Below are 19709 nucleotides of genomic sequence, written 5' to 3'. Positions count from 1 at the left end.
TCAGACAAAGCCAGGGCTGTGAGGGAATCCCGGGTCCCGGGTGCCAGAGGGAAGCTGGTGCTGGCAGCTGGGGGAAGGAAGGCCTACTCTTGCACGAATTTCGTGCACCGGGCCTCTAGTACGGTAATAAAAGTTATGTAAATGTGGCATTTTTTTTTCTGTTTTAGCAGCTTTGTTGCTATGTTTTTTAATGCAATAAAGTAAACATTCCAATCTCATAAAAGTCTTAATTTTTAGCAAAGCTATTTTTCTTTATAAGCAAGAGGCCTAGATTTTTAAATAAGCAGCAAGTTCCATACTACAGCAGCACACAGATAACTCCCAGAGCAATTCATTGACCTGACAATAGGAAATAATGACATATCATCAGAATCCACGTGGACGATATCACTTTGTCAAGAAGCATTAGGCTTCCTTTTTAAGTAAGGTTTTACTTTGCTATTTCTAGAGAGATTGAGAGCATTCTATATCAATAAAATGCAAACATGCTTTTTTATTCATTTGACATGATCACACCTACATGCTGAAAAGAAAGCAAAGAGATTGGGGGCAGGGCTCAGATTCATAAGTTTTTTTATATTCACGATTCTACTTTAAGGCAATATGTGGCATTATTAAATAAAGTAGGAGTTACTTGAACACAAGCACTGTAACACTATGACAGTCAATCTGATAACTGAGAAGCCTACTAAGTGAATAATGGGCAGGTGATGTGTACAGCATGATGCACTGGAGAAAGGGCTGACTTATGTCCCGTGTCGGGTGGAGCAGGATTTCATTAAGCTACTCAGAATGGTGCACAATTTAAAACTTAAGAAATGTTTATTTCAGGAACTTTTCATTTAATATTTTCAGACCTTAGTTGACCTCAGGTAACTGAAGCCACAGAAAACAAAATTGTGGATAAGGGGGGACTATTGTAAATGTTTACATAAAAAAACAAGAAAGGTTCCAAGTCTGCAATCTAACTTTATAACACCAATAACAAAAAAACAGACTAAACCCAAAGCTAGGAGAGGAAGGAAATAATAAAGATTGGAGCAGAGATAAAATAGAGAAAATCAATGAAACTAAAAGTTGATTCTTTGAGATCAAGAAAATTGACAAACTGTTAGGTAGATGGACTATAAAAAAAGAGAAAAGGTTCAAATTACTAAAATCAGAAATAGAAGTAGGGACATTACTACAGATTCTACAGAAATAAAAAAGGCATTGTAAGAGAGTACTGTGAACAATTGTATTCCAACAAATTGAATAACATAGATGAAATGGAATACCTAGAAACAAAATCTACCAAGATAAAAAAAAAGGGGGAAGAAATAGAAAATATTAATAGATACATAACTATTACTAAGGAGATTGAATTAGTAATTTAAAAAGCTGTCTACAGATTCAGTACAGTCCATATCAAAATTCCAAATAGAAGAGCCCATTCTAAAATCCATATGGAATCTCAAAATATCCCAAATAGCCAAATAATCTTAAAAAAAGAAGAAAACTGGTGAACCCAGTTTTTTATTTCAAAACTTACTACAAAGCTACAGTAATCAAAGCAATGTTATTGACTAAAGCAGACATAGACCAGTGGAATAGAGAGTCCAGAAATTAACTCACATATAGGGTCAGATGATTTTTGACAAGGATACCAAGATCATTCATTGGGGCAAGGACAGTCTTTTCAAGAAATGGTGCTGGGAAAACTGGATATCCACAAGCAAAAGAATGAAATTGAAAACTTAACACCTTATTCAAAAATTGCTTCAAAATGGGTCAGTGACCTAAACACAAGAACTAAAACAATAATAGGACTTCACGACATTTATTTAGCTTCATGACTTTGGATTTGGCATTGATTTCTTGGGTCTGGCATCAAAGGCAGATAAAAGAAAAAAATAGACAAATTGGACTTCATGGAAATTTTAAAATTTTGTGAATCAAATGACACTATCCACAGTAAAGGACAACCCACAAAATAGAAGAAAATATTAGTAAATTATATATCTAAGTCACTAATAACAAGAATATATAGAGGACTCCTAAAACTCAACAACAAAAATTAGAAAACCTGATTCAAAAATGGGCAAAGGACATGAATAGACATCTCTCCAAAGAAGATAAACAAATGGTCAATTAGTCATGAAAAAAAGCAGAAAATGGGTGTTTGAAAGGATATGGGGAAATTGGAACCCTGGTGCTCTATTGGTAGGAATATAAAATGGTACTGCTGTTGTGGAAAACTATATGGAAGTTCTTCAAAAAATTAAACAGAATTACGGTATGGTTCATCAATTTCACTTTTGGGTGTATTCCTAAAAGAATTGGAAGCAGCATCTCAAAGAGATATTTGTACACTTATGTCATAACAGCATTACTCCCAATGGTTTAAATGTGGAAGCAACAAGTGTCCATGGACAGATCAATGGACAAGCAGAATATGGTATATACATACAATGTATTATTATTCAGCCTTAAGAAGGAAGGACATTCTTCAATATATTACAACGTGGATGAACTTTGAGCACATTATTGTCATAAAAAGACAAATCCTCTATGGTTCCACTTATACATGGTATTTAGAGTAGTAAGAATCATACAGAAAGAATATGGTGGATGCTGTGGGGATAGGAAAATTGGTGAATTATTGTTTAGTGGGTACAGAATTTCAGGTTTTACAAGATGAAGAGTTATGGGGATGGTTGGTAGTATTAACAACAGTGTGGATGTATTTAGTAACACTGAACTGTGCACTTAAAAATATTTAACATGGCTTTATGTTGTGTATGTTACCACATAAAATTTAATAAACATATTGCAGGTTTATCTCAGTTTATGTGTATTACGTTCATCTGTTCTTCATGTTACCACCAAATTTATCTTTCTAAAACACTGCTTTATTTTTATCATTTCTGTGCTCAAATTTCCATTGGCCTCCTGTGTCTGTCCTCTGTCCATCTTTCTATCCTTACCTCCCATTGTTAAAACCATCCTACATAAACTAAACTAATTACTTAACTTTCTCCCAGCTCTATCTGCAACCTTTTGATTCTGGACAGACTTTAATTCCTACCTTTAATACTATTCTTTCCCCTTTTCAATGGCTTACTTAAATTTGAACTCCCCTAGGAAATGTTCTCTGAATGTCCCACTTGCAGTGGGTTCACTTCTAAAAACCTATAGCATCTATTGATGAAACAATTCATTTAACAGTTGGCACTGGCGGATATTTGTTTTTGTGCACTTGTCTTATTGCCACAAATATCTCTAACTTAATGGATTCAGAACTATATCTTACAATTATTTGTAACTACCCACTTGACTTAATAACAGGAATTGATTTATTGACATTTTATGGATAATAAGAAGTAAAGATGCTCTTCACATAAATTTCAGACCTCTGTCAAATTCTAGAGCATTGGGCAGTGTTTCTTCAGAAGGTACTCTTGGTATTCAGGTTGAGTACTAGCCCTTGTTAAATTTTTTAGAGTAATTAAATGTGGTACTAGTAAGTTGTAAGGTGACTTTGTATGTATTTTCAGGCAATAAAATAATTTTGAGAAATGTGGAATCTTAATTTTTTTTTTTACTCTAGTATGTCAGAAATAAGTTTTTTGTATTTGAACAAAATAATCTTTTGTTCATGTGCTGGGGTTAAATAAAGTTAGTTGTAGAAATGGCTTGCTAGTTCTGTGTCAAACTGTGTCAGTGTTGTAATGCTTATACCAGTTTTGGTTTTAAGTCAGAGGAGTTCAAATGGACTTGAAGTTAGCAGTTCTAAATTACTTTACTGTGATACTGAATTTTCTCTGTATGGAAGTCAACTTTTAATGTGTTGTTGTTTTTTTTAACAGTTGATTGTTAGCACAAAGGTTTATTTCTATTAGTGTCGTGTGTGTGTGTGTGTGTGTGTGTGTGTGTGTGTGTGTGTGTGTAGGTGTACATGCATATGCCTTCTGTAGGGTTATGATTAGAATACTGAAGTGTTAAATTTTTTCTTCTGAACCCAAAAAAGATAAATGCTCATATATATTACTAGAGGCCCAATGCACAAAATTTGTGCAAGGGGCTCAGCCCTCGCAGCCCCAGCTTTGTAAGGTTGTCCGGACAGTCGTTCCACTGTTCAGCTGATTTGCATATTACACTTTTATTATTATAGATTAGCTACAACTGCGCCAGGCCCCATTTTAAGTGCTTCTCATGTTTTATTTTTTCAACAGCTCATATGTACTCATTAAGACTCACTTTTCAGGCAAGAAACAGGCAGGTTAAATGCACCTAAGACCACACTGACAGTTAAGTGGCAGAGACAGGATTTGAACACATTCTGGCTCCTGAGCATACATGATTCACAGTAACTGTCCTCTGAAACAATTTCAATATTACCATACTAGACCACCACACAGCTTTCTGAAAGTCAGTAGTGACCCACTTATTATACTCGATCTCATAGCATCCAGTTTTATGTGCAGAATGACATATATCCATGTCCTATTGCAAAACTGCCACATAAACTGTTAGGTGACATGTTTACTCTACTTACTGTTATCTAGAAGTTACTAGAGTAATCACAACATCTCCAAAAACATTTTAAAACTGTATCCCCTCCCAAGCCTCAGTTAATAATCTACTTATTATGAGACCAATGTTTCTGACCTTTTCCTCCTCTAAGACCTAGGAATTATAATTTTATGTTCCTCAGGCATGAAACAGCTCGGGCCACTAACACAGGCATCAAACGAGGATGAACTAAGGACTATATATCTGCTTTGCCCTGATTGATATAAGAGCAACACCACCAATCAGGTGTCTCCTTGCCCACTGCCAAGGGGTTGAAGTATTAAATCCACTTCTCTTAAGCACCTATAGAGAACATTCTAATAGCTTTTATGCCCCCTGTCAAAAACACCTAGAAAAATGGGTATTATTTCAAGAAATTTAATGGGGAATGTGTTAATTACATGCACAAAACTAAATAGTTTATTAGACTTTTAACCTATTACTTGGAGTAGTATTCATTTTAAGTAGTACTTTTTAAAATAAGCTATTGTTTTTGGAGAATCTTATTAGAATGTAAGTTGCTCAGTGGTAGGAATTTTATCTTATACCGTGTATTGTTAATATCAAACTAATATCTTACATTATGCTTCAGTAAGTATTACTGGAGGGTAAAATGCCTATTTTTCTGGCTTTTAGAAAGTCTGTTTTTATGGTGAGAGAATGATTTTACTTTGATTTGATTTGATTTGATTTGATTTGTTTTCTTTTTACAGCCCCATTGACAAACCTTCAGATTCTCTCAGTATAGGGAATGGTGATAATTCCCAGCAGGTAAGATTTTGATATTGTATCCTTTCATATATCTGTTCTCCCCCCCTAAAACAGGGCATTCTGTGTAAGTGAATTTCTAGATAGTGAAAAATACTTTAAATTTTAAACAATTTAAAAACACTTTTAGTGGACAGCCTTGCTAAATGTATTATAATTAGCCTTTTTTCTCTACAGAATCTATAGAGCATAATTTAACCCTTTCATAATGTGTTCAGAATTATCATTATGAACACATGTTATTATACTGTGTCCTTAGAGTCTGCTGTTATTGGTCTTCTTGACTCTACATGAAATGGTCCCAGACTATGCCTTCTACATTCTTGATTTTAAGCATTGTTTCTATGACATATGCTCCCTTGTCCCTTGCTGTCAACTTTATTTTCTATTTCTCTCATGTACTTGCTCCCAAAAGTTTTTCCCTTCCTCCAAATGACTGAGATTTGAAATGATAAACCAAATAAATTCAGAGTTGCCTCATAGTGAAACTGAATGAGGTCCTGATCTTTAGAGCATGCTTTGTATCATCTTGTCTAGTTGCTAGCATTTCACTGGTTAGGTTTCTTTTCTTTTCTTTCTTTCTTTCTTTCTTTTTTTTTTTTTTTATTGCTTTCAGAGATGATGGGAGAGGGAGAGATAGAAACATCAGTGATGAGAGAGAATCATTGATCGGCTGCCTCCTGCACACCCCACACTGGGGATCGAACCCACAACCTGGGCATGTGCCCTGACAAGGAATCAAACCATGACCTCCAGTTTCATAGGTCAATGCTCAACCACTGAGCCACACCAGCTGGGCACTGGTTAAGTTTCTGTACACTTTCTACATTGGTAAAAATAAAATGTAGTTCTAATCTCTTCCATAGTGTTTGTGAGAAACGTAGAGATCTGAAATACACTGCTTTTCCGAAATTTTTGCCTACAAATTCCATAAAAGAATTTGAATATCTGTATGTCCTCTTGTGTATTTTAGGTTAACACTTAAGATTTGTTTAATAATAAGTTAAGAATTACAAAGGAAATATTGATACTTTAATTTGATCAAAGCAACTTATGTAAGTATAGATTTTGATAAAAATTAGTTATAAAACAAACAATAAAATTATATTGGAAATTCATCTCTTATTGAGATAAATAGGGACATTTTAAAATTAGTTTTATGTACCTGTCATGCATATTACCTTTCGGTTTAAGTTTCAGCAGCAATCCAGTCATGTTTTCATTTTTCTAAATGTAAGTGCTAAGATATCTTGTTCGTATAAATGAGAGATGGAACAAACAGTATTATATCAGTATCACTCAATTTTTTTTAACTCCTAAGTTGAATACCTAAAAATCATATAAAGATTTATCATTAAAATTATTTGAAAATAACTTGATTAGATCTTCTAATCTTTGTTCAAAACTTAGTGCATTGGGAATCATCTAGTTTTCAAAAGAATCCAGTCATTAGAGTCCGTCACTTTCTCATCACCAACCTGAATATTTCTAATAAATTTTGGTTTGATTCCCAGAAAGTTTTTACTGTTGGACAAAATATTTAGTTAGGTCCCAGAGAGTGAAAAATATTCTTTTCTATGTAAAGTGAGAGAAGTTAGGTTGTAAAACAAGAGGAGACTGGTTTAGTCTTTTCAAGAGGGTCAGTTTTAGAGAAGACTGTTTATATAAGTTGATGGATTTTTTTGAAAATATGTGCTCTCATAAAAGAAGTTAAGTACCCTAGTTTGAAGATGACTATTCTAATACCTTTTGTTGCAAGTCATTTTAATCGTGGCTTATTAAAATGTATAAACTTATATTAATTATTCTTTTCTTTTCCTATTTCATTTAGATATCTAACAGTGATACACCTTCACCGCCACCTGGTTTATCAAAATCTAACCCAGTCATCCCCATCAGTTCATCCAATCACAGTGCACGCTCTCCTTTTGAAGGGGCAGTAACTGAGTCACAGTCGTTATTCTCAGATAACTTTCGCCATCCCAACCCTATTCCAAGTGGGCTTCCTCCTTTCCCCAGCTCCCCACAGACGTCTAGTGACTGGCCTACAGCACCAGAGCCACAGAGCCTCTTCACATCAGGTATATAACAGCTCCACTGCATGTTAATAATTATACTCAGACTGCAATGAGACCCTGGTTTGATGGGTTTTTATCCTTTTTCTCTCCATTTCCTTTTTCATAAAAATGTACACATTTAAAAATATAAACTGCATGGAATTGGATGGTTAGATAAGTTGTTTTATGACCTGGAACTTAGTTCTATGTTAACAGAGAGATTTCTCCAGAATTCAAAGGTTAGATCATTTTTTCCAATTGTAAAACACGTATTCCTCTAGACCAGCAGTTCTCAACCTGTGGGTTGCGACCCCTTTGGGGGGTCAAACGACCCTTTCACAGGGGTCGCCTAAGACCATCGGAAAACATATATAATTACATATTGTTTTTGTGATTAATCACCCTGCTTTAATTATGTTCAATTTGTAACAATGAAATTGGGGGTCACCACAACATGAGAAACTGTATTAAAGGGTCACGGCATTAGGAAGGTTGAGAACCACTGCTCTAGACAGTATTAAGGGCTTACATTTTATTTTATTTTAATTCTTTTCTTTTTTATTAATCCTCACCCAAAAATACTTTTCTGTTGAGAGAGAGAGAAACATCAATGTGAGAGAGACACGTTGATTGGTTGCCTCCTACATGCACCGCGACCAGGGTGGGGATCAAACCTGCAACTGAGGTATGTGCCCTTGACCAGAATTGAACCCCAGACCCTTAAGTCCACCGGCTGACGCTCTGTCCACTGAACCAGATAGGCTAGAACAGGGCTTAAATTTTAAACCAGATTTGTGTTTGTATAGTTAAATTTAAGATTTCTCCCCCCTCCAGCTGACAAGACATATGTTGATTTATATTAAAATTTACATATTTTTTGAAAAAAATAAAATTTATATTTTGGCATTTTTGAGCCATTTTCATTTTTATTTATTATAAGTTCTCTTATTGTGAATAGCATCTATTCTCAATGGAACAGACAAATTATACTTTGTCTTTAATAAAAACATTTTAAAATGTAAACTTTACTAATAAATTCTTTTATATTTGTTATTACTTTATTTCATTTAAATGACTTATTTTGTTTTTTTGTTGTGTGTGTATTTTAAAATATATTTTTATTGATTTCAGAGAGAGGAAGGGAGAGGGAGAGAGTGATAGAAACATCAATGATGAGAATCTTCAATTGGCCATATCCTGCATGCCCCCCCACTACTGGGGACCGATCTGCAACTGCAACCCGGGAATGTGCCCTGACCAGGAATCAAACTGTGACCTCCTGGTTCATGGGTCGATGCTCAACCACTGAGCAACACCAGCCACGCTGGGTTTTGATTATGAATGTCTAAATATAATTTGGGTTTCAAGTACTTTTTCTTTCTTTAGCACAATCAGTCTATCATTCAGAGGTTTTTTTTGTTGTTGTTTTGAGTTTATTTGGTTAGTCCTCACCTGAGAATTTTTTCCCCCTGTTGATTCTTTTTAAGAGAGTGGAAGGGAGCAGGAGAGATACAGAGAAACAACAGAGTGAGAGACACATTGATTGGTTGCCTCCTGCACGTACCACTACCAGAGCCAGAGATCGAGTCAATAACCCAGGTGCCCTTGACCAGAATCGAACCCGCGACCCCTCAATCTGCAGGCCAACACTCTAACCACTGAGCCAAACCAGCTAGGACAATTCTGAGTTGTTGATGTTAGTAACTTAAGAATTAAATTATTGCACGGTCAGTGTAGGTCAGTGGTTGAGCATTGAGCTATGAATTGAGGTTACAGTTCGATTCCCAGTCAGGACACATGCCCGGGTTGCAGGCTTGATCCTCAGTGTGGGTATGCAGGAGACAGCTGATCAATGATTCTTTCTCATTGTTGATGTTTCTATCTCTCTCCTTTCCTCTCTGAAATCAATAATATACATATTGTAGGTGTATATGTGTGTGTGTGTGTGTATGTATATATATAGAATGAAATTAGTATATGAGGACTTGTAATTTTACAAAAATCTTATTAATGTGCTAAGAAATTATACTTTATGTATATTTGCCTTTACCTTGTAATACGATGTTTAACTTTCACTAGTATGGATATTTATTAAGTGTGAAAGTGAGCTATGTATTTTAAATTCATCACTCATTTTGTCCCCACAGAAACAATCCCAGTATCGTCCTCTACAGACTGGCAAGCAGCATTTGGCTTTGGTTCTTCTAAACAACCAGAGGATGACTTGGGTTTTGATCCCTTTGATGTCACTCGAAAAGCCTTAGCAGACCTGATTGAAAAGGAACTATCAGTCCAAGACCAGCCTTCCCTTTCACCCACATCTCTTCAGAACTCCTCTTCACACACTACAACCGCCAAAGGTCCAGGCTCTGGATTCCTGCATCCTGCTGCACCTACAAATGCCAACTCTCTCAATAGTACCTTTTCAGTCTTGCCACAGAGGTTCCCTCAATTTCAGCAGCACCGAGCAGTTTATAATTCATTCAGTTTTCCAGGCCAGGCAGCCCGCTATCCTTGGATGGCCTTTCCACGCAATAGCATCATGCACTTGAACCACACAGCAAACCCCACCTCAAATAGTAATTTCTTGGACTTGAATCTCCCGCCACAGCACAACACAGGTCTGGGAGGGATCCCTATAGCAGGTAGGTTCATTTATAGTCCTTGAGAATTTGTGAATAACTCATGCCTTTGGGTTATTGGGTGGGTAGGGAGGGAACTTTTGAATAACAGAGTATTTATTTAGTCTTGGAAATTCCTTTGGAAAAAAATTAAAGTCCTTGTAATCTAAATTTTTTTTAATTGGGTAGATGCCTTGTAATATTGAGCTTTATAAGGATGGTGGAGTATTATACCTAGTTACTGCTTAGAATAATTTCACTTAATAAGGTAGTTACCAAATTTTCACATGCCATAAAAATACAAAAAGAAAAATATGGCCTCTGAAATTATGGTGCCAACACCATGGTCAGAATTCTGATTATGCATTCTAAAAGTAAACTGGTTAAAAGAATTTTTTAAAGATGGTAATAAGTGAGAGCATGAAGGATAAAGCCACTCTCTAATTCTTTTGGCAGTTAACTTATTTTGACTAATATACACATACACACACATCAAAACTGTGCTTAATGTTAATAAAGTATTTAATATTTGAGAACTCTGATTATTAATATTTCACAAACATTACGTGCATAAGTATATTTTCTGTAAAAAAGGAATTGTTCAAGGAGATATATTTTCCCTTTTGGTATGTCATTTTTATTTGTTAGGGGGGCGGTATTAAGTTTCTATAAGTGATGCCAGAATAATTCAGGTTTCAGAATTTTGGGGTTTTAAGGTCCCATATAGTCTTAGATCAAGTGACTTCTATAGCTAAAGGAATCATTCTTATTAATAGTTTTTTAAAGTTTAATTTGGGCTTTAGAAGTGACTAGTAAAAAAGTTTGTTCTTCTTCTGATTCTCTCAAGTAGAATAGAATAGTCCCTCACTCAAATGTAATTCATGAAATTTATTTTTATCGTTTGTCATAGCCTTTAAGATATGGCATGGCACAGCGTTATTGTCGTAACGTTACCAGTAGGGTGTTCATTGTCTTGGTTTTAGCGAGATTGATACATGAATTTACAGAGATCCATCAAAATTCTTTGGCTCTAATCTCTTTATGACCAACAATATTTCATTTTTAAGGCAAGTAGGGGGATTGAGAGTATTGTTTGTAGCTGTTGATATAGTGAATATAACAGTTGATAAAGAAAGTTATTTTGCATAATCTTGATAGCACTTACTATAGTAGTTTGCATAACAGTGGGACTCATGATATTGTTAATCTGATATGATAGTAGGTGACTCAGTGACAATTTTTAATTATCTTCTATATGATATTCACAGAAACACTAAGTGTTAATTTTTTGGTACTCATTTTATTGTTCCTTTCAAGACAGCATGTTAGGGTGTAAATTTGTTTTGTTTTAATCATATAGAAATGTGGGATTTCAGTTACTACTAGTGTATCTTATAGCTGATTATTATATTAAAATTAAAGTTATGTTCCTCTAAAAAAATAAATAAAATAAAGTTATGTTCCTCTAAACATTGTAAACATTTAAAAATAAAATATTAAACCAATTACAGTGAATATTTGGGCTCCTATTTGCCCAACAATGAAGGAGGCCATGTGGGTAATGCAAAAGAAATATAAAATATGAATACTGTTTCCAGGTACTTTATAGTGTAGAAGAGATAAGATGATTATGTATGAAGGTGGTAACTATATGATACAGAGACATTAATAGAGCTTATATTGCTGGGGAGGCTTCATTGAAGAAGTAGAAATTGATCTGTGCTATGGAATCTTGGATTTGGGTTAGCCGGAGGGAAAGAGAAAGACCTTTTATGTTGATGGGAATGCCTGAATAAAGGTCTGGAGGCAGGATTTTATTACTATGTCATGATGTGAAGAAGCAGTTGAACTGCCTTGTATAGCAGGAGGTGCTTCATGTATTATAGAGGGAACAGATAAGAAGATGGGAGCTTGGTCAGCAAGGCAAACAGCATGACTTGATCTGTCAGGAAGGAGGATGGATGCCTTTGTGGAACTTTAGTTCTTAGCTATTTTCATTGTGTACTTTTATTTGATTTATTACATGACCGTTGTCTGTTCTTCCAGTTTTATTATTATCATATTGTCCATTAGCATAAAAAGAGCAGTTTTATCCAAATATTTTAAGCCAGTAGGTGTTCTGGAAATGCCTCAGTGGTAATGAGTAATCACTGATTTGTGAGTATAGTTATCCTTATGTTAGTCAAATGAAAAAAAAGATCTTGTGGGAGGTGGAGAGAATTTGTTATTTCAGATTTTGACTATGCATACTTGTTTGGTATTTAAATGGTGACTTATTATTAAGCTTATTATTAGATTATTTTTAAGGCTTTGATGACTAGAGAAATTTTAGTTTAATGTACCAAAATATTTTAAATTGTTACCAAGAGTTATACAGAATCCTTTTACGGCCTACAAATATTTGGCAGATATCTCAGAAAGCTGAGTGTGGTAAGCCACAAAACAGAATAGTTGTATAATTGTAGTGGGATGATTTGGAGTTTTTAGTAATAATTAGAAATGACAGAAACTAAAAGTCTAAAAAACTATGTCATCATAATTGTGTCTAATTTGAAGCAATTTAATACCTAGGCAATATCTGCCTCTCACAGTCCTAGTTGTAACTCAGTTGTACTTGAGTTGAACTAGTTAAATAGGCTCAACTTTGTATCCTGTGATGAATAAATATCATGGTATTTTACATAAGGGTAGCTTTTTCTTGGTGCTGGATAATGAAGGATACATACTGTTTCAGTGAGACTAGCCACTTTAAGATATGCTTAGAAAATATCCTATGCTGAAAAGGGCCTGCATATTTATTCTCTAGATATGTGGAGCAAAAAAGGGTCTCTGACCTTCAGGAACAAATAAATACTCAGAGGTGTCAGTCACCTACATATCATATAGATACCGTATCTATATTTATTACATATTTGTATTTGAATTTTTAGTTTTGTTTCAGTTAATTATTAAAAATTGATATATCTGAAACCTGTCATTGGAAAGACAGTTGCCAGAGGTTTGACAGAAATGTGGCTTCCATTTCCTTTGCCTAATTGAAAACATTTTTGTGTTTAAAATTAGTTATTTCCTTAATTAGAAGAAAAAATGTTAGCATTTCTTGGCAGCACATTTGCTTAAGGAATTTGGAAATAAATATTCTTGGGGAAACTTTTATTAGTGGGAGTTACAGTAAGTCCATTCAGATATTTTTTATTATTGGAACTATGTGCTTTTGTTTTTAAAAAAAATGACTTTTCTGGTCCTAAAAAGTGACTTATCCAATTCCTCGTTTTAGGAATGGCAAAACTGTGTTCCAGAAAGGTTAAATAATTAGTTAAAAGTCACACATTCAATTAGTAAGAGAATTAGGATAAGAACCCCCAGATCCCAAATTCAAAAACTGAAATGTTTTCCACTACAACATTGATGCTTTCCTTCATAAGTGAAGATCACTGGCATGTACTTTAGCTTGGCTTTCTTCCTGTCATAATTGATTTTTGCTCTCACACGCTTACAGGTCTCTTTTTATCAACAGTATCTATTCATGAGATAATTGGCCCACCTCAGGAATGTGGCCTATTGTTGCAAAACAGAGTGAAGTTTATTGACCTGATGAAAATTAATCATTTGTTTATTGCTCATTAGCACCATACTCTTACGAAGAACTCTAGAATAAAATTTCCCTTGCACATCCTCCATGGGGTTTATAGAGTCCTTGTCAACTTACTGGGGAAAAAAAAACACAAAAACAACCTGTGAAATAACCTATTCTAGAGACTGAAAGTCCTTTCTTTCTCATTGTCAGTGAAGCTATCTTTCCAAATGTAATTTTGCAGGTATGTTTTTCAAGGAACTCTGCCAAGATGTTTTTATTCCATAATGCTAAAAATTATTTGGAAAAACAAATAATAGTAAGTCTAAGTCTGTAAGCATTATTGTATCAAGATATACTTAGAGATGGATTTTTTTTCATGTTTTCATTAAATTTTACTTATGAGAGGGCATTTTTCTTTAAATTTTCTTTGTTAACAGTGACTTGATTGAATTTTGAGTCATGTGTGAAACAAGTCACTTGTAGCCAAATAATTATCAATTATAATTAGGAGAACTGATCTCATTTCATGTATAGTTCTTTGACCTAGAAGTAGTCATCTCACTTTCAGTCAATTGAATCATTGTATTGTTGTTGGCATTTTACTATTTCTAATTACTTCAAAAGTACACATTAAATTTTCAGGTGCTAAATGGTAATTCGCTGAATTATATCTTTTTATTTCTCTTTTCTAAGCATAATTTCTGCTTTTAAACCTTAATTTATCATTTTTCCCTTTAAAAATCACATTTTTCACTTCTGTGAATTTGTTTTTAATTGTTTCATAAAATAGTACTGTTAGCAGTTTCTAAATTTATAAGGGGTCCAATTGGCTTGGCAAAGAATGGCTTTCCTGGTCTCTTTTTTTTCCTTTTTGTATATTTATAATCCTAAATCTATTATATTTGTTGTCATATCTGACATAGTATTAAATTTAAGGGTGTGTTTTTAGTGTAACTACTTTCTAGGTACTTGATACATTTATATTTTAAAATTCATGTCTTGTTTCACACCCGGATTCCAACCATTAAGCATGTATTTTATATATGTATCAGTATTCCAAATATTGAAATCATTTTTAAAGGGACTGTTAACAAATCTAGTCACCCGTAACTAGACCATGACTGACTTTTCCACAGGGGAAGAAGAGGTGAAGGTTTCGACCATGCCACTGTCAGCCTCTTCCCATTCATTACAACAAGGACAGCAGCCTACAAGTCTCCACACTACTGTGGCCTGACAACAGAACTGAAAGGAGAGGATTAGACTCTGGGGTGCTTGCATGGGCAACCGGATTTTTGCATGATTTCTTTCTGATTTTGCATTTAATGTATACACCCAAAAGAGCCAATATAAACGTTCCTCATGCCTACAACTAGTGTGTTACCTCATAGTTGCTGAAGTATGTCTTCATTAGGCCTTTAACACAATTTATTAGTATAATAATTTTGGCATTGTTTCTCATGAGTGATACGATTTTTAACTCAAAAATAAACTTGTAGTACTAATTAAGATTCCAAATGAGATTAGCTAGAATTGTTCTTATTTTGGCTCTATTATTGAAAATATGCAAAGATAATGGTAGTTCCTTGTTTTTTGATTTGTGAAAAAATGGTAATATCCTAATATACTCATGAAAAATTTAAAAATTAAGAAGATAATGTCTATTGCATTCTTTGAATACTTAAGAAAGAATACATATAAAACAAAATTGGTGGTGTCATTTAATGCTCAGAAGGATGTTGTCAGCAATTGTTTTTAGTTGTATAGATTTATGTCCTAAATTATGCATTACATGTTTAGAAACTGTTTTTGTTGTCTCTCATTTGCACATTTGCACTTTCTTTTTGAATGGTTGTTAATTATTTATAGATGGTTAAAATAATCAATATAGACTAAATGCAATATAATCTCTCTTCTAATGCACTGCCTAGTATAACCAGGAAGTGCCTCAGAAACAGAATTGCAACTTACAGTTGATTCTTATCAGAAACTTGAATATGGGTAGACATTGTATGTGAGAAGCAACCATAGTAGTGTAACTTTTTTCTTTGAACAAACGGTACTTCTGTGGGATATCTGTTTGGGAATTTCATTGTTTAAACTAATTGAAATGTGATAATAAAACTATATTACAAGTACTTGACCAGAATGGGACTAAGGTGGAAGAGAAGAGATTGGGGATCCTCTAAAATTAGGCCACGTAAATTGTCATAGATCATTTTAGTTTACCACAGAGTAGTGGAGTACTTTATTAGGACATAATGTGAAGTGATATTTTTGGATAATACATAATTTCTTGAAGTAGTTTTAAAATTTATAATGAAAGAAAATAAGTTGAATTCAGTTGTAAGCAGTGGACAAAAGCTGATTCAGAAATCATGTTCTAAATGAAGCAGCTGGCAAGAAGGGAAAAGCCAGAGCACCTCTTGAAGTTTTCAGAAAACAATTGTGACTTAAAAGATTTGCCTTCATTTGTTAAAAATATTAAAAGAGTAAGGTGAATGCCAAAAAAGGAAGCATAGAGATTTAAAATAATAATAAAACACCTTATGAGGAGACACTTAATATGTTGGAGTTGGAGTTTTGAAGGTTACCTCTCTATACAAAGTCTGGTTACTTTCCATTAGTTTTATAAGTTAAATGGCTTTGTCCTGAGATATAGTGGGGTAAACTAAAATCTATTCTTAGGTATCCTTTGATTTGGTTAACTGAGGTTGTAGAAACAGCTACTTACCTAGCCATTTAATTTATTTTTGTAAAATTCTTCATCAATGACAACCTCTAATTTTTTGAAAGTGATTTTAGGACAGCATTATAAGAAATTTAGAAAATACAAATGAAATATTGTAGATTTATTAGAAGTCTTTCATCATGGGCTAATTATGGCTTCATTTTTGCTGTAAGAGGCAAAGACATCTTTAATGTCTCTTGTGGTGCTAAGGCTCTGGGCTTTGTTAACAGACTTGAGCTCCCTTAAATGAGGCTTAGTAGAGCATAGCTTTCTCCAGCCTTCAAGGCAAGCCTTTCATCTCCTAGATCAGCTCCTCTTTATTTCTCCGTGTTGAGAGGTAGACCTGTTAAACAAGGCTTCTTTCCTGTGGTAACTTTCTCTCTCCTTTCTCATTCCTAGCCAGTGCCAAAAAACTGTCAGGTAGTTTGCCCAGATTCGCTAGAACCCTGAACTGTTTCCCTGCCTCCTCCTCCTACCCCCCTCCCAACTTCCGCAGACATCATATGTCAGGACAGCGCTTCTAAAGCAATTAGGCTTCAATTTATATATTTTCACATAGAAAGTTAAAGATTATCCTTTAACTATCTTTGTAATGCCGAGGTCTTGGAAGCCAAAGAATAACAAGCCTCACTGTTTTGCTTACTTAGTATTTCATGTAATATGATATTTAAATAAAGTGAAGTCTTATAATCACAGTCATGATTAAGTATACTAAAGCACAGAAGAAAGTATACAACACATAGAAGAAAGCATCACCTCACATAGCAAGCAAATTGATGAAACCAAATGATGGTAAAGAATGAGAAATTTTAAAAATCTTCAAATTATTTTTGATAAATTCCTGCATCATTAATTTATCATGCATAGGGGAGATTTTGTATGCTCTTACCTACTTAACCTTTAAAAGGTGACTAATATATTCCTTAGATTGGGAATTATACCTGGAGTCCAGAACTCTTTAGTTGTACTTATGAGTTTGTGTGTATGTACATCTGTCCATTTTTTTCTGGGTAGAAGACCCATAGTTATTAGGTTTGTGAAGGGTTTGGTGACACCTCCAAGAAAAAAAGTTAGGAACTACTATTTTTTTTTTTTTAATCCTCACCTAAGGATATTTTTTCATTGATTTTTAGAGAGAATGGAAGAGAGAGGGAAAGACAGAGAGAAATATCAATATCGATGTGAGTGAAACATTAATTGGTTGCCTCCTGCACAAGGCCCAGGCCCGGGAGGAGCCTGCAACCAAGGTATGTGCTGTTGACTGAATCAAACCCAGGACCCTTTAGTTTGCAGGCCAATGCTCTATCCACTGAGCCAAACCAGCTAGGGCAGGAACTTCTATCTTGAAATGTTTTTAGTGCCACTGTAGGAAAAAGACATCTAGACTGATTTTAGTCATATGATGAATGTCAAATGCCTCTTTATTTTCGTAACGATTCCATTAGAAAATGTTTTCTGATTAATAATTCTTTTCATTCTACTGTTGCATTTTATTTTTCTAGGTGGTGCTTTTGTATACTCTCCCCTTATTTCAACGACGCATTAATTATTTGAGTCCCTATTCTGTGTAGTGACCTGAACTAGATCTTGAGAGATACAGAGTTGTGTAAAGTACAGACCCTGTTGTCAAGGATAACAATATAGTAACAGTTTTATTGCAAATTATTCTTATGAGGTCAGCTCTTGATATTTTTAGCCACAAGGACAGCCATAACAGTTCAGACTCATTTCATTATCGCTCTGACAGTGGCAACAGAGGGTATTGAATACTGATCCTAAACATATAATTTGCCAGGAGTGAAAAAAATCTTAATAGGAAAGCATATATTTGTATTCTAATTTAAGTATTTCTCAGTCATGTGCGTGTATTGCTCATGTCTTTTACTTTTTATTTGGTATCCTTCAGCTTAAGTAGAGCTCTTATAAATGCATCCTTTTAAAGAAAACAACTTTAAAGCATTGTGTCTGTGCACATTTTTACTGGCATGGTTCCTATTTGTACAATATTCCAAGCACCTTCAAACTGCCAGAGCTCTCTTCTGTGACACTGGTTTATAGGGAGCTATTCCTACTTACTCCCACAGAGGCATTGCCTCAAAAAGCCAAGAGAAAGGAATGAATTGCAGGTGCATTGAAATCTTACAAAATGAAGACTACCATGTTATGTGTACATGAAAACTGGGGACATTTTTCCCTTGTTGAGTTTGGATTTTTGTTTGTTTGTTTATTTGATTATGAAGTTTCTCCAAATCTGCTTAATTGACTCTAAGAGATAAATACCATATAATTGAAAACAGTATTTTTTAAATATCTTATAGAGAGGTGATAACCCCAAACAGGACATGTATGTCTTTTTCTACAAAATATGACCAAAGTCAGTTATCTGGTGTCAAGCTAGTCCTTCTGCTCTTTGTGCTGTCTCTCTCATCTCAGCCTTTTGATCTGGATGAGTCCCTACTGTGTTGTCTCCTTGTGCTGAATATATGGCAGCAATATATGCAGGTATCACACATTAAATGTTTAGTGAACTAATCAGACACTATGCTGATACAAAAATAAAAGTAGGAGTTAGAAGTTATGAGCTTGTTCAAGGACAGGCTTTGTAAGTCTGGGCTCTTATTTTGAAGGATGGCTGAAAATTAGTTGATGAAGGAGGGGAAATACAGTAAAGGGAATAGATTGAACAAAGAATTAGAGATAGCCATTAGCAGAGTCTGTAGGGTTTGAGAGGGAAAGACAGTGAGGAGGAGTTGGACTGGTGTGAGGTATACAGGTCATATAGAAAGGTGGGGCAAGAATGAATAAACCTTGAACGCCAGGAAGAGTTTTGTGATTGTAGTCAATAGTAGAGAACAGTAGTTTCTTTGGTAACTTAATTGTAGCATTTTAAGAAGATTAACTTGGTAATATCTTTGCTTGAAATTAAGACCAGTTAGCAGTTCTAGTATGTCATTGCTGGCTAACATGGCCTGGACTAGAACAGTAATAGGAAGTGAGAAGAAATTATGAGTTAGAAGTCAGAAAGAACCTAAGAAAAAAACTTTTTGGTTTGGTTTGGTCTCCAGTGACCTTTAGAAGTGTAACTTTAATAAAAAGGTTCAGATAAAAACCAGATCTCTAGGATTCATGAAATGTAAGGCTATAGATGCAACAGTCATTGAGTACTTAACACATTTGACAACAAAGGGGAAGAGACAAACAAGATGCTAATTAGATGTGTGGTAGATCTTAGAAGGTGTTGCTTGAAGATAAGTGAGATACCTAAGTATTTAAAGGCAGACTATATAGAACCAGTTGAGAGGAAAAGAGGGACAATGCTGAAGAGAAGAGAAGCTGATCCTGTAAGGTACAGATTTCTATAGGTACTTTGAGGAAGTAAGCCTCTGAGATGAGGTTAAGTT

General features: G+C 34.5%; 1 protein-coding gene across 5 annotated transcripts in view; it reads left to right on the top strand.

Moving 5' to 3' along the window:
* The window catches only part of CNOT4 (CCR4-NOT transcription complex subunit 4), a 148198-nt gene that overhangs the window by 107025 nt on the left and 21464 nt on the right, over positions 1 to 19709 (top strand). For 3 of the 5 annotated variants that reach the window (XM_081102453.1, XM_081102452.1, XM_081102456.1), the window contains exons 8-10: positions 5268 to 5325; positions 7154 to 7403; positions 9527 to 10024. In XM_081102453.1, the coding sequence (XP_080958579.1) occupies positions 5268 to 5325; positions 7154 to 7403; positions 9527 to 10024 (806 nt within the window). Of the gene's footprint in view, positions 1 to 5267; positions 5326 to 7153; positions 7404 to 9526; positions 10025 to 14713; positions 16388 to 19709 lie in introns of those variants that run through there. The other 2 variants (XM_081102455.1, XM_081102454.1) reach the window with 1 other exon arrangement.

Source organism: Myotis nattereri (genome assembly GCF_964212035.1).
Source record: "Myotis nattereri genome assembly, chromosome: 11".
Classification (NCBI taxonomy): Eukaryota; Metazoa; Chordata; class Mammalia; order Chiroptera; family Vespertilionidae; genus Myotis; species Myotis nattereri.
The sequence above is the reverse complement of the archived record's forward strand: the minus strand, read 5'-3'. Positions and strand labels throughout refer to the sequence as shown.